The 15,664-nt window shown below is 39.3% G+C and overlaps 2 protein-coding genes across 5 annotated transcripts in view; one reads left to right on the forward strand and one right to left on the reverse strand.

The window, feature by feature from the left end:
- Positions 1-980: 980 nt before the first annotated feature.
- colec11 (collectin sub-family member 11) lies at positions 981-2,753 on the reverse strand (the record flags this gene model as incomplete). The annotated part of the gene is made up of 6 exons (XM_079226217.1): positions 981-1,390; positions 1,521-1,616; positions 1,744-1,797; positions 1,961-2,032; positions 2,471-2,542; positions 2,636-2,753. 6 exons carry the CDS (start codon positions 2,751-2,753, stop codon positions 981-983), a joined length of 822 nt encoding a protein of 273 aa, XP_079082343.1.
- A 5,622-nt stretch (positions 2,754-8,375) lies between these two features.
- The window catches only part of myo6b (myosin VIb), a gene marked incomplete at both ends in the record, with an annotated part of 30,523 nt that continues 23,234 nt past the window's right edge, over positions 8,376-15,664 (forward strand). For all 4 annotated transcript variants that reach the window (XM_079229463.1, XM_079229465.1, XM_079229462.1 and 1 more), the window contains 9 exons: positions 8,376-8,492; positions 10,595-10,664; positions 10,745-10,818; positions 11,234-11,363; positions 11,493-11,598; positions 13,314-13,369; positions 13,478-13,575; positions 13,660-13,824; positions 14,519-14,599. In XM_079229463.1, coding sequence (XP_079085589.1) covers positions 8,376-8,492; positions 10,595-10,664; positions 10,745-10,818; positions 11,234-11,363; positions 11,493-11,598; positions 13,314-13,369; positions 13,478-13,575; positions 13,660-13,824; positions 14,519-14,599 — 897 coding nt within the window. The remainder of the gene's footprint in view (positions 8,493-10,594; positions 10,665-10,744; positions 10,819-11,233; positions 11,364-11,492; positions 11,599-13,313; positions 13,370-13,477; positions 13,576-13,659; positions 13,825-14,518; positions 14,600-15,664) is intronic.

The following is a 15,664-nucleotide window of genomic DNA, read 5'->3' on the forward strand; positions in this document are numbered from 1 at the left end:
CTCAATAGGATATCATCTCACCTAGGATGCCCATCTTAAAACACAATAGCAGCCAAGGCTGCAAGACAACTTCTATTAACCACACATTTTTCTAAATTAATATAAAATCATCTCCAACAATTAGCCAAAATAAATATCCCTTAGGAAATAACAATGAAGTTAAATTTGTAGTGTACACAATGTGTAGACATATTTTAAACAGCAGCATCTGTTTTCACAAAATGTATTTTACAATTGGAAAAACACACCTGTAAAAAAATAAAATGTATAATAGCTGAATGTGTTGCTGCCTCAGTTTCAGGGTCCTGTTGTTGTGCAGACTGGCTCACGTTGTCATGGCTTACTGGGAGACTTGAACTCAGCCAGTTAACGTTAGAGCCCAGTGTGACAAATGGTTACACTGCAGTACTACCTTTGTCCACTGGGTGGAGTCTTACGCAGCTGTGTTTTGGTTCAGCTGCTGCAGATAAATGTAATCAGCTCATCAGGGGAAGAACATGCCCAGACATGTTGTTTCTTTCTAAAAAAGGATCAACATATAACTTATAATATAAATATAAATATAGAATGTATATTGTATTCCATTTTATGATTAACAGCACGCAACTGGAAACCAACATCTTTAATTTCATATTTTATGCACAAACTACAGCCTTCTACATTTGCTTATTTGTCTTGTTTGTTAATGATCCCGTTTTCAAATATCGCTCATTGGATAGTTTTCATTACTTAAAACTAAATACATTGCCTGGCACGCTGTTTGAAACATTAATGAATCACAGAGTATGAGATTAAGGGTGCACTTAAAATGAGTAAATTCTCATGAAAAGAATGGACGTTTAGTAAGTTAAGAAAATAAATACCGTATAAGCAAAAGTAAAAAGAAAGTAGAAAACATAGTTTGCTTAACTTGCATGTTATTTTGTCATTCTATTTACACTTTCCAATCAAACTTTTGCTTCATCATCTGCAGACTGAACTCAGGCACTCTCCTTCTCAAATTCACAAACAAAATACATGGTCGGGTGGCACGCCACATCAGTCCACTCCCCGGAGGCCACCATCTCAGCACAGTCCTCATCGTCATAGGCATTGTTGGGCTCTCCCTTTCTCCATCTGCTGAAAGTAGTCATGACAGAGAGATCCACGTAGGTGAAAATACCCTCGCGGTGCAGGTCATTAATGCCAATGTAGACTCTGTTCAGGCCTGCTTCGGTTATGTAACCTGCGACGGCTGCGTTGGAGCCTTCATCTTTGGGCATGGCCAGGTGCCCTCCCCTCGTCTGACAATAGACCTCCGCGTCGGAGTAGCGTTTCTCCTCCTTCACCAACAGATAGACCTTACTGTCTGTCTCTTTTATGCCAGCAACAGCTGCAGGGGAGGGCAGTGCTGAAAAATGAGCACTTGTATTTCTATAAATTTCACATTGACATGCCCAGAATTTGCAGTTCTATGAGGACAACAAGTGAATACAAGAACTGATGTTTTCATAACACACACAAAAATCCTAAAATCCTACCATTTTTGATGAATTTCAGTTCAGAGGAGAGCTGTGCCACAAGAATATCCATTTCTCCAATCATCTTTCTCATTGGAGTGCACTCACACGGAACGCCTGATAAGGCAAAAATGTGGGGGATTACCACACAGGCATCTTAATTAGCGCTCAAATTTCACCAAATGTATCTCTAATCTGTCAATAATCTGTTTGACAAATTGAATAACATGGTCAAATATATTACCTGGTTCTCCATTAGGGCCCTTTGAACCTGGATCCCCCATGTCTCCCTTTACCCCTGAGATATGAAATGTAATATTGATTAAAAAAAACATATATATATATATATCTATAGATATCTATAGATATATATATAGATATATATATCTATATCTATATATATATCTATAGATATCTATAGATATATATGTGTATAGTACATTTCTGTATTTTGTGATTACCTTTCATTCCACTTGGGCCCACTTTTCCATATCGTCCCATCATGCCTTTCTGACCTTTAATTCCAGTGTGACCTGAAAAGAGAGCGATTGACATGAATATGTTGTTACAGTGAAATCTATTTAAAAAGCCACATGGCTCTCATTTCTGCACCTTTAAGACCAAAGATTGTCAGTTAAAATAATAACTGAAATGATTAAACTTCTGCTACATTATTAAAATCCACTCTCTTTAAAAGGTCTGCAAACACCCTCTACTCCTCATTAAGGGCTTCAGTAAACACTTGTCCACAGCAGTAAACTTCCAAATCGTTCCTCCTCCAACCTCTCACCCAAATGTAAACACTTGGCCATCTCTGGATGGCCTGGTAGTGATGTAACAGTATCAGCCCAAGCAATGTGATCTTTACCCCAGTTTTCTTGTTTTGTTTCAGGTTAATGGAGGAGATGTGTATAGTTTGGATGCATGATTAATATTTTCCCCTGCTTTTAGGAATAAAAAATATTCTTTACCAATCTCTCCGGCCGGGCCAACTCTTCCTGGTCTCCCCGGTGCTCCTTTTTGACCTTTTTCACCTGGTTCTCCTTTAGCAGAAAACAAAATAATACAGAAGGCATAAAACAGATAAAGAAGACAGATTACATTTTTTTGTATTTTCTATATGTTGAATAACTTGCCTTTGAGTCCAGGGACAAGGATCTGGACAGTGCAGGACTCCTCTGTCATGTGCTGTCCATATGAAAAACTCATCGCAGACATTATCATGAAGGGCAATAACAGCTTCTCTCCTATCATCCTTTACATGGATGGGTTGGTGGGCTATGCTGAAGGAACAAGAGAGATCAGGAAAAAACTCAAATCATCCAGTTTGCGGTCTACTGAATTCCTGAGAGAACACACCCTACTGCTATTAGTGAACATCCCATGTTATTACTTTTAATAAATTACAAATGTATACCCGTAAAGAAGAGCCCTATAAAAAAGCATAATTAATTTTTCCTGAGAAACATTTGGAAGTTGCAACAAAAACACCCCACATTTAAAGCCATAGTTTAAAAAAGAAAAAGAAATAGGAAAAAAAGAAGAAGAAGAAAAAAAAATATACATATATATTATATTATATTATATTATATATATAGATGAATATATTTCTCCTCATATAAATAGTTAATAATGGATGAAACATGGAATCACAGCTGCTTAACCCCCCAAAAAAAACATTTTTTGTTATAAACTTGTCTTTATAAATCAACAAACCCCTGAGAAGAAATACAATCATTATCAGGGGTTTAATAGTACACTGTGTTTCAAAATCTGGCGTGCCTACCTGCAGAGGTGTTTCCAGACCAAAGTAGAGAAGTATAGCCAGCTTGCAAAGACTTGCAGGCGCTTTGAACACTGGTGGTCCTACAGAAACATTTCATGTTCCTCCACAGGCACCACAGAATGTGTGTGATAGGAAAATCGTAAACAGTTCACAGATAAAGTCCAAAGCAGCTGGGGCGCCACAGATAATTGGCTGGGAAAGCAGTAGAGTGATTGACAGCAGAGGGGCCCGATAAATACACTCACTCAACTTCAAGCTCTATCAGATATTTAGAAAAGCATTTTGTTGGGAAAAAAAATGCCACAGGAGTTGAATCTATTATGTAAAATGTTTCAAAGCTTTAACAGTGATTATATGACCATGAGTCAATCCAAGCTAAGCATTTTCGATTTGACATGAATACACTGCTTTAGTTTTATGACATTTATGCCACTGTCGTTTATTCCAGAATGCGTATTCCCTCTTTTTGTTTTACTCTTCTTCTCTACCTTCCTGTAAACAAGTTAATTGGTTTGGGATACAGCCACAGATACAGATCTGCTCTTTGTGACCACCTGAGGGAGCCGGTGTCTATGCAAGTGAAGTAGTGGACCTTCACTGGCCTGGGTCTTAAATGTACTTCTTCTTTATACATGTGTGTGTGTATCCAAATGTGTTCCTGTGAAAATAAATAAATAAACAAAATAGGGGATGGTGAATATTTTGTAGACTTTAAGATGTACTGTAGTGTCCCTAAAATATATATCACAATTTGGTATTGGTATTGTCATGTGGTGCTTGTCTTTGTTGTGTATATTATTTAGGATGTCATGCAAATATTAACTTGGACTTTTAACTTAGCAAACACGTTCATGTTTACATGCTGTCATCTAGAGTCAGTAATCAGATATTGTCCAATGCAGGAGTTTCAAATATCCTAATTAGATTTAAAAACCCAGTGGTGGCTTTCAATGGTGGATTAGATGTCTCCTTCAAAAATCCCCCCAAACGTTTTAGATTACCTGCCTCTCAAATATTTATGACTCTCAAGGCAACACTTGCTGTCTTTTCATTGCAGCCAGTGAATTGAAAGTTGGGAGTGTGTTCAATTCATCCTCAATCTCCAGTTTTAAGATTAAACAAACCAAACATTTTTTACAAAAAGAATACTGTCTAATCTATGACAATGAGTAGTAATGTTCCTCACATTGATGACATACTGAAAAATGCATGTAGGCTATTATATTACAACAAAGTAACGTGCATACTGTTTAAAGGGGTTTAAATGTTACATTATTGTGTTGTATTTATTTTTCTGTGAGGGGGGGAAGCAAGTTTGGAAATGTGTTGATATTGAATGCTAATTTAGTTTCCCAATGTCCTCCCCTGCTGCACGAAGGGATTCAGTGCTACTTTTTAGCGTTCAGACTAGAACACTGCCAGTAAAAACAACCTGACACAGGATCTTACGAGCAGCACGTCAACGCACCTTCATCCGTGTACAGTCGGGATGACGTCACTGAGCTCACCGGCGCACGAGCGCAGCTCCTGCAGACAGCCCGCAGCTCCGTCCGACCTGTCCTTTCGCGGGAAGGAAGACTGAGAAAGCTGGAGGACTATTACAATATTACAACTACACAAACACATGAGGGACTTACAACTCAGTCCTGTCGCCCTCATCGTACATTTGACCCCCTGAACGTAAGTGTTAGTCTAACTTTCATATTACTTTAACGAAAAGGTCAGGGTTTGCCTGTTTATTTATTTAGGACTACTTTTGTAACATCTTTACAAGTATGGGGATGGCATGAGTAGCCTACAGTTACTGTAGTTTTCTTGCGCTTCCTGATTGTAGTTGTATTTCGTTATTAGCAAGCCCTGCCTGCATTAATGTAGTGTGTACTTTATAAGGGACAGTTCGTCTCTTGTACAGAAGTTGTTGATATGTTTGAATCCATGTCATTATGAGGTTTCTCGAATATAATTGAATTTGACTTTGACTCCTCTGTGTGCTTCGTTCTGCTGTGCATCTCTCTTCATCCTCTTGACCTGTCGTAGATGTCCAATGCATTTTCCATTTCCCTTGTTGCCTGGTAGGGTAGGCAACAGGAAACAGGAGGCAGGAAACAGGAGGCGCGTTTGTGTGTCCTGCTTCTCTTTGAGCCAGTGTCCAATTGTTTTTAGAGACATGTATGTTGCCTTCTCTGTATACTGCATGGCTCTCTGTGGTTAATGGGATATGAGGCACCTTTCTGATTTGCATTGTCTCCTAGCTGATTACCAAAGCTCTCACCTCACTGTCTGGATTAGGGTCAAATACTAAGAGGATTTAGGGCTGCAGAGTCAAAGTTACTCATGAGAGACTGGTCTCTGTTTTGTTGAGAGGAGCCGGTCATGTAGACGTCTCCCTAAGTGATACACCAGAGTGTTTTGAGGTTTGCTTTGAATGAAGCGTGAGAATCCCAAAGCTCTCGATACAGTGAGCACGGCTGTATATTACGAAGACATGATTTTTTTGTTGTGTTTGAAGCTGAGTCTGCAGTAGATCCCCATATACCGCTCTTGGTGTATGACAAATATTGTAAGTATAAGTATATGTTATCTATATTTGACAGTATATGGGTTACTTGTGTACTCATTTAGGTCTCTGGTGGCCGTGTAGTTTTAAAAATGAGCATATTTCCTGTGTGGACATTTTGTAAATGAACTTGAAATAGTAGGGAACTGTGGGAAAGCTTTGTTGTTATCATCTAACAAAGACCTTCTGGAAGATCCCATAGCCTTGATCTCACACTTGAAGGTTGAAGATAACAGACTGGGCAAAGTAATCGTTATCCTCCCTCCTTCTGCTGCATTTCTAAACCTCCTGCTTATGTTTGAATGTGGTTTTGGTTTTTGATCATCAAATGACCATCGCAGCAATTTTGAATATGGCACCCATGCATCCTAAGTTTCTTAAAGTGACAGAAGGGGCCTTTTCACCTGTTGCAGCCAGCTCTTTCAATTGTTGGAGAATATGATTTGTGTATTGAAACTTCCTACAAACAAGGTTCAAGAAGAAGAATCTTGCTTCTCAGAGAATTGTTTGAGTTTGTTGTTCTGTTTCGGGCCTTCATGGTGGGTCGGCCCTTCTGATGTTTGAAATCATCTTTTTACTCGACATTTGGTCCACCCTGGGCAGAGGCATCTGTTGTAAACAACATATATTACATTCACTTTTAGTTGAAGCATTGATCAAATTCTGCCTTGCTTTGCTTCTGTTAAGGATCGTATTAGATGCAAGCCAGGTTTTCATTTGTTTGTGCTTATATATATACTTACATAAATAAGTTATTGAATATTTAATACATTCTTATACTTGCTTCTTGTGCATTAGCATCAGTGTTAAAATGTGTATTATCCTCTGCATAAATAACACATTAGATAACATTTTGAACATACATACAACATATTGCTTGCTGACTCTTTCCAGCACCTGACAGCTTTCCAACAACTTTAGCTTATATCTCCATTTTAATAGGTTTACGATCTGAGCCTTGTGTTACAAAGTCCTCAGAGTGAGTTACTGGAAGTCTCTGTAGCGTCTTGAGAAAAGACAGATGATTGGCCAGACATGACGTACTTGATAATAAAGCTATAACAGTCTGATTGTGGTTATTGCTGTCATCACTATCATGCAAAGTTCCACCTCTTGTTTAGTGATACAGAAATGGATGCCTGTTCAAAAAAGTTATGACGCAACACAAAGGAATCAGATATTCAGAAAGTTTCTGATCAACTGAGCTGTACCACAAATATTATGGAACAGAAAATGTTAAATAATGCAAGATCATTGTGGGCCAGCCTCATCTCGGTCCAAAAGAAAGCAATGAGACGGTCCCTCCCCCTTGGTTGGAGCACCATTGTGCTAAATTGATGTACCTGTTGCTGAAGGCGACATCGGCACTTTCCAGCACCTGACCTTTCTGACATTTGACCTCAATCCCTGAAGCTAAAGGGATACTCTGGCATAATGTCAGCACTTTTGCTTTGAAGAACTTTGTGTTTGTGGGATTAACTCTCAAGAACCAGTAATGACTCACATGCAAAAGTGCAGCTTTCACATTTGACTGAAGATGCTCTGATATTGTCAGCCCCAGATTCAGACCGGAATTATTGTCCCCGACATTGGTTGCTGTCAATTACAGAATAAAGTTGTACAATTTTAATATACAGGTGAGTGTATCAAGATGGTCGTTTTGGCAAAAATAAAAGTGCTGGAAAGAGTCAGCAAGCAATATGTTCTTGTTTTAGTTTCACTTCCAAATGATACCCTAGCAGATGGCTAAAAATACCTACACACAACTTTAGGCTTTTAGAATGGACTAATCAGATTTAAGTTGCATAATAGTCAGTATGCAGAAAGTATACAAATAGTGTAGCCTAAAATGTCATACAGTAGTTTGATAGCATTGTATCAGAATAGGTGCGTTAGCTTGGACTGCAGTCCAAACATATTCCCACAGACCTGAAATGCTTCTCACTGGATTGTCTGGCTGGGCCGCTTTCTGTATGTCAGGTCACTTGGGGTAGTGTTGTCCTCACTAGAGGTTTAAGGACTCCCTCTGTCATGTCCCAGCAGAAAATCCTCTCTTACAAGATCAGTAGGAGGAAAAACAGATTCATGGAAAGCGAAGCAGACAGCAACAGTGGGCCAGGTCCTAAAGACATCATGCAAATGACTGTGGAAGGCCTCTGAAGATCAGTTTGACAATGAATTTATTCTCATATTTGTTTTTGTCTGATGTCACTTATAATCAACTACTTTGAAATCAGCCTCCATGTCAAGTAAAATGTCACATTTATAGGCATTACAAGATACGATTAAGTCATTAAAAGGACTTTCATTCGGTACTTTGGTTACTAGATAAGAGTGTTTTGGGTATGAAGGGATATAAAGGGGCTTAGGAAAATACTGCCATGCAAATCCGGATCATGTGCTCAACAATAACGCCGAATAGTACTCTTCTTTGCATATCTATTTTAAACCACTTGTGTGCTTTCCTCTACTCTTTGCCTGTCTGTCTCTTTCCCTCTCCCAGTCGTGTGGTTGTGCTGACTGAAGGTGAGCCATGGAGGACGGGAAGCCAGTGTGGGCGCCACACCCGGCCGACGGATTCCAGCTGGGGATGATCGTTGATATAGGAGCCGACGCGCTCACCATAGAACCACTGAACCAGAAGGGCAAGGTGGGTCATAACACACAAACACACACAGGCACAGTAAGTCTAACTGGGGAAAGTGTTGAGGGACTGGTGCTGGTGCTGGTTTACCTTTCATGTTGCTCTGTGGCTCAGTTGATATGGGACCTTGCTTATTCGTTGAGTGGTTCACAGTGTTTGCCTTAATCCCATGAGGGTGCTCACAACATACACAAATATATACATGTGTAAGTCAATTTAAAAGGCTTTCATGGAGAATTGCAACGCAATGTGGAGGAATTAAAAACTTGTTTTTGTCTGTTTAAATTGCAGTCTGTCTAAAGTGCGATTTTAGGTGGAAAGGTGTTAACACAACAATGTGTAAAATGTGAGAAACACGAGAGACCACATGTACAGAGGCATGAATAAATAAAGAGAGCAGCAGCAGGTGCGCTGATAGTGTTGCCTCGAGGGAGAGCTGCTTATTAGAAGTAAAGGCCACCTGTTTACACCTGAGTCCCCAGCCAGCCGGCCCCTGATGTTTACAACAGACAGTCGCCTCTGCGTTTGTTTCGTTTGAAGTGTTCTCACTACCGCTAATATATAGATCTTTCTCACCGCAGACATGTTGATGTCAGCAATGCCAGCGAGCCAGCATGCACAATACAAGGGCCCTGGCACTGGGGCAGCTGCATGGAATGCAATCATTATTAGCATTAATCAGTCAAAATATCTCTGTAACTAAGTTTGATTGCTTGACATTTCTCTTAATCTTTTATTCAGATAAGCCTTTGCTTCTCTAAAACAAAAAATAGGAGTTCCCTGCATTGCAAAAATGTCTACCTCCTGTATTTACCAATGTTGCCAACACACCTTGTGTTTGCTGAACTCAACTCAACTATTTGGAGATTTGCTTTCAAACTTTTCTGAAGGAACAATATTTTGAAGTTTTTAAAATTGATACTGTACTTCATTCTAATTCCAAAATGTTACCAGCTACAATAGACCAGTTGAGATAAAGTTGCATTGGGGATGAGCAATTATCTTGCCCAACTGACAGAAAACTGCATAATGTTAAGACTCTGCATACATATTGAGCTGGAGAAACCGTGAGCAAGTGCAAAGAGAATTTAATTTGGAGTAGCTGTGAACTTTGAATGATCATGATCCGTGTATTACGAGGCATGCACTCTGTCCCATTCAGAGAGGGAATGAAAGGCCCATTGAGTGTCATTTTTTACTGCAGCGTGGAGCTCATTAGTGCCTCAGCCGGGCTGCCTCTTCTTCTTTGTCAATTTTATTGGTTTCGACATTTCTCACATGGTTGTTATTGTGGATGGGCATGTCCAGATTGAGCCAAGGCACACAAAGCAGATTTTGTTTATGGGTACTGCCTGTTTGTGACAATAAACCATGCATCACAGCACAGACTGGGGCCCATTCACTCACAAACACACACACACACACACACACAAGCTGCGTGAGGATTAGATATACTGTAGGAATAACCAGACAGCATGATTTCTTTGTAGTCGGCACACAGTCAGTACATTCCCTGGGCCTGTTTACATTTCATTGTTGAATTTGAGTTTATTTTGATAAAAAGCGACTTGGCTCCTACAATATCAGCATAGAGTGCCACCATCGTCTCTTCTCCACACAGACACACATACACACACACACACACACACACACACACACACACACACACACACACTTACTCATTCAGGTGTTCAGATCCGGTTTCTCTCCCTAAATTATTCATTATACTGCCATGTCTCCCCTTGTTTCTCTCACAGGCGGCTTGTTCCATTGAGTTTATTTCCATTAACTCAGACTGTTAAACAATAGAGTGAGAATATCAGTAACTAATTTAGCCTGGGAACATGTCACACCAAACATCATTACTGTGATCTTTAACCATGATGAATGATTCATGTTCATGCATTCTTGCTTAGCTTTTTATTACTTCCAATATGGAGATGAATATGGGTGCTAATAAACACGAGTTGTGTGTCATAAGCTTTTCAAAGAACAATGAATGATCTTGCGCATAAAGTCGGCAGGGATAAATAGAGACAGTGCCACTTGTAGCTTGTCTACTGATGCTAGCGGTGGCATCATGAAAAGGGAAACTGTTTGTGTTGCAGACCTTTCTTGCTTCGATGAGCCAAGTCTTTCCAGCAGAGGATGATGTCAACAAGCATGTGGAAGACAACTGTAAGTCAACACCCAGTACATTTGTATATATATTTTCAAGAAAAAAAACATTGTATCCATCCTGTTTCCTCTGTTTTCAGGTTCCCTTATGTACTTGAATGAAGCCACTCTCCTCAACAACGTCAGATTGCGGTACAATAAAGACCACATCTATGTATGTTTTCTTCTACTTCTACTTATTCTACACTAGTCTGCAATGAACACACGTTTAAATCCTTTGTGCATGTGCTTTTGAAAGGGCTTAAAGTCACTACAAGCAGTTGCATCATACAGCAGTGAGGACAGCAGGAGAGAGGATCCCTGCCCTTGGGTCCCATGGGGGAAAGTGCCAGGTGGTAAAGAGGGAAGGGTCACAAAGTCAGACCAGAAAACCCAATTCAGATCCGAGACCTTACTTAGGCTATGAGGGACAGCTGGTAGATGGGGAAAGCAAGACAGGGCAACAAGTTAGCAGCCGTCGCTGGGCTCGTTTTCACCTCTGTCGTCTCATTATTCAATAATTCATATGTATTTTTTCTATTGATTAACTTTCTCTAACTCCAGACACTCTGTATTTATATATCTTTCAGACTTATGTGGCCAATATCTTGATAGCTGTGAATCCTTACTATGACATCCTCAAACTGTATGGCCCTGACACCATCAAGTCGTACAAGGGCAAGTCACTGGGAACTCTGCCACCTCACGTCTATGCTATAGGTGAGAGCTCACAGCTTCTAATCTCTGTTAAGTAACGGGGTAACAAGCTGAAGTGATATAACATAAGAGATGCAGAGTTGTAATTGAACCATATTAGTTTTTTATTCCTATTTGTCTCATTTGTTTTAGCCGACAAAGCCTACAGGGACATGAAAGTTCTCAAGATGAGCCAGTCCATCATAGTTTCCGGTGAATCTGGTGCTGGAAAGACTGAAAACACCAAGTTTGTTCTCAGGTACAAGTCGACATGATTCATCCTTCATCCCATCTTCATCTTCCCTTCGCACCCACCTTTGGTCCTCTCCCTTCTGGTTGTGTGTTCACTGGATATACACAGTGTTGGGGGTAACGAGTTACAAAGTAACGGATTACAGTAACGTAATGACTTTTATAGGTAACGAAGTAAAGTAACGCATTACACTCAAAATATTGGTAACTACACTATTTTACTAGACCTCAGTAACGTGCGGTCCTACGTTACTCAAGACATTTTTACCAGTCCGAAAAGTTCTCTTTTAGTGGCGCGCGAGTCACACGACACTTCCTGCATGAACAACCTATCACAGAACTCCATCTGAGTGATTTGAGTGACGTAGCTGCTGGTGCGTAGGAGGAGGGAAGCGGGGAATGGATGAGACGGAGACGGAGACGGAGTGCCCGGATCCAACTGGGAGGTTCTCTCCAAGTTCCCTAGGATTAAGGATATTGCAAAGCAATACAACACTCCAATACCATCAAGTGCACCTGTCTGTAATGAAGTGGAGCTTCTAATGAGGACAAGACATCACTGTACTTTATGCCATCAAAGTAAAAGCACTTCCTGTTTACATGCTCTTCACAATAAGAGTAAATCATGTAATAAAACAAGTTACAACACTGTGGAAAGGCTTTTCAGCCTGGGCAGTATTGTTCTGACCCCAAGGAGGAACAGGCTGTCGGATAAAAGATTGCAGAGACTTTTACTCATGCGATACAATCGCTATTTTGAAGAATAGAGAAAAATGATAAACTTCCTAGGATATAGTGCACTTTCTGTTTATTTAGGCAATGATGAAGTGGATTTTCTGTTTATTTAATTGCATTTTCAGTTTCTATTTTTTGGGTTAAGTGCATTTCTGTTTCTATTTTATGGGAAAAAGTGCCATTAATTTTTCTATTTTTCTTAAACCACTACAATGATTCCTATAACAAGCTGGTTTTGTTCTTAGGAGTCGGCCCCCATTTGGTTTAGTGGGGTCTCATGTTTCCAAAAGCCTGTTTTCAATGTGTTATGCTGTTTGACCTGAATGTCCCCACCATACACAGCCTCTTGTATCCTGTTGTTTGTGGATTTTAAAGTGAGGCATATTTCTTTGGTCAGACAGTGTGAACAGGGTTAATGTTCGTTCAAGTTAATGGCTGAGTTTTATATGCCATTTTGTTTTACATGTTTACAATACACTATGTGGACAGGCTAAGAGATGCCCTTTATTGAAAATAAAGTGATGAAAGGGCCATGATGTTTGTCCATGTATCTTTGCGGTTAATTTGGACAAAAAAAGGAAAGTAAAGTAACTAGTAGTGAAGTTACTTTTCAAATGCAGTAACTAGTAAAGTAATCTAGTTACATTTTTCAGAAGTAAATAGTAACTTGTAACTAGTTACTTTTTCTGAGTAACTACCCCAACACTGGACATACAGTGGTGTACTGCATTGAGAGTTACAGTTAATTAGCTTGCAAATATCCCACCTAAGATGAACAGTTGAGGCGGTGAAGCCTCAATAAAAGGAATGCAACGGCAATCAAACTAGCAGAAATGTAGCTTCTCTGCAAGGGGAAGCTATTGCAGTAATCTTTACCATGTTGGCTGTGATTAGTGGATTAGTGTGAGCGTCTTTTTGTCATTTTAACTGTTTGCTATACATAATCATCATTGTTGATGTCATCCTGATTTTGTTACTACCCTTTAGGTATCTCACCACAACATATGGAAGTGGTCAAGATATTGATGAGAGAATTGTCGAAGGTAATACAATAAAAAAAACAAAAGCCATCAACCATTAGTAACTATCAAAACTGTATATATCATGTGTGGGTGGGTCCTGATTATGTATCATTCCATTTTAAATCTCAGCAAATCCCCTGCTTGAGGCCTTTGGAAATGCAAAGACAGTCCGGAACAATAACAGCAGTCGCTTTGGGAAGTTTGTGGAAATCCACTTCAATGAGAAGGTAATAGATTATCACTGATTGCTGCGTGTGCACCATGAATTTTAAAATCAGGTTTGAAGACCGATTATTCTTGTGTGTTACCAGAATGCAGTCGTGGGTGGATTTGTCTCCCACTACCTGCTGGAGAAGTCAAGGATCTGCATGCAAAGTAACGACGAGAGGAACTACCACATCTTCTACAGGCTGTGTGCCGGGGCCTCCGAAGACATCAAGAAGAAGTTGCACCTGGACTCTCCGGACAGCTTCAGGGTGAGTGGGCTGAGACAGACACCGGGTCTGCAGTGTAGCCTGCATCGGCATATTATACACTTATGCCATTCAAAGGTGAAGTGAGGATGTTTTGAGAGAGACATAAGAGATCATTTGCAAAGCTGTCTTTGTATGTAATTTGAAAATCTTTAAAAAAATAATACTATGATTGGCAAAAAGTTGGCTAAAATTGGTTGGCAGTTCTGTGGAAGTCCACTAGATGGCACAGAAGCTTATTTTTTAGTGAAATCTATATCCCCTCAGTGACCAAATACTCAGTTGAATTCTCTCCCTTTTGAATGCAATAATCAACTCAGCAGGAGGAAAGTCAGAGAGCAGAAAGGTGTTTATTAGAATGTGTTTTCTTCTACATGCTCGACAAAACAAATGTTAACGGAACAACAAGCAGCTGAAGCTCTTCCCTTAGACGTTTATCGTGGTGTCATTATATCAGGTCCCCAAGGTGACACCCACATCAACAGAGGCAATTACTTCACGCTGTTCGCTACTAGTCAGCTGTGGAGCAATATCGGAAGACGACAAAGTAAATCTTTCAGATGATGAAAATCAATACAAATATCCCCATAGATTTACCGCCACAAGTGAAATGCATTTTATACTGTGTCTGGATTTAGTTGAGCAAAATACTGAATATGTCTGAACGTTATTAAGCTGATTTCTTTCTCCGTTGCAGTACCTGAACCGAGGATGCACCAGATACTTTGCCAGTAAGGACTCTGACAAACAAATCATGCAGAACCGCAAGAGTCCTGAGGTAATGTCTAATATCCCTCAAACCCAACACAAGATTATTTCGGCCACTCGTGTTACATTTGCCTTTATGTCAAGGACCAAAGGCAAATAATGTAATGTAATGCAACACTTGTTGCTTCTCTCCTGTGCAATTAATCATTTAGAGACATGTGCATTATTATACTCCCAATAGTGATGCGTAAGCACAGACTCAAAGCAAACCCCAGACAAATATTTGAGGAAATCTGCTGCGAACGTCAGATCATAATGCAGAAACTGGTCAATAAGACGATTTCATGCCAAGAAATTAGTTCAGGTCTGTGTATTTGATAAATTATGTATGACACGGAAAAGAACCAGTGCCTGCAAGTTGTGTAATTAATATGATGAAAGAATTAGAAAGAATATCTGTGACATGTTGCTCTCTCAGGGACTAATTATACATGTTCATTTCACTTCTTGTTTTCTAGGATAGAATAATATCTTCTGTAATGCCAATCAATGTTTTTTTGGGCGAAAATTAGGTCAGATAGTGTTTAACAAAGGAATTCCTCAATGAATTTACTCATGGGTTTGCTTAACCTAGTACGTTAAGAAATGATTCATGTTTTTTTTTTTTTTTACCTTAGAGACTAATCATAACCTCTATTCTTGCTTTTGCAGTGAAATATTTTAATCACACTGATTTCTTTTAGATGTTAGATCGGTTGTGCTTTTGGTCTCATTGTCACCCTACCAGATGTTTACCAGCCTTATTCACCTCTGAAAACATTAAACAATTATTATTATGAAATATGTCATGATTAAAATGTCTTCTCATGTTCGATATACACTTTTTAGATTTGTAAGAGGTATTATTTTTGCAATAAAATAATGTGCTTTTATTAGAGATATTATAGTTATAGCTATATTGTAAGTTATAGCTATGTATTAAACGTGTAAGGGTTTTTATTTAACATGCTTAATATGTGCTTACAAAAAATAGCAATAACAGTGACTAATAACTTAATGTTTGAGGCACTGTAAGCTATGTGGTTGTAATTATTAATATGTTTCTAATCAAGTCATTATTCATGTGTCTATCCTT

Source organism: Taurulus bubalis (assembly GCF_910589615.1).
Source record: "Taurulus bubalis genome assembly, chromosome: 1".
NCBI classification, from domain to species: Eukaryota; Metazoa; Chordata; class Actinopteri; order Perciformes; family Cottidae; genus Taurulus; species Taurulus bubalis.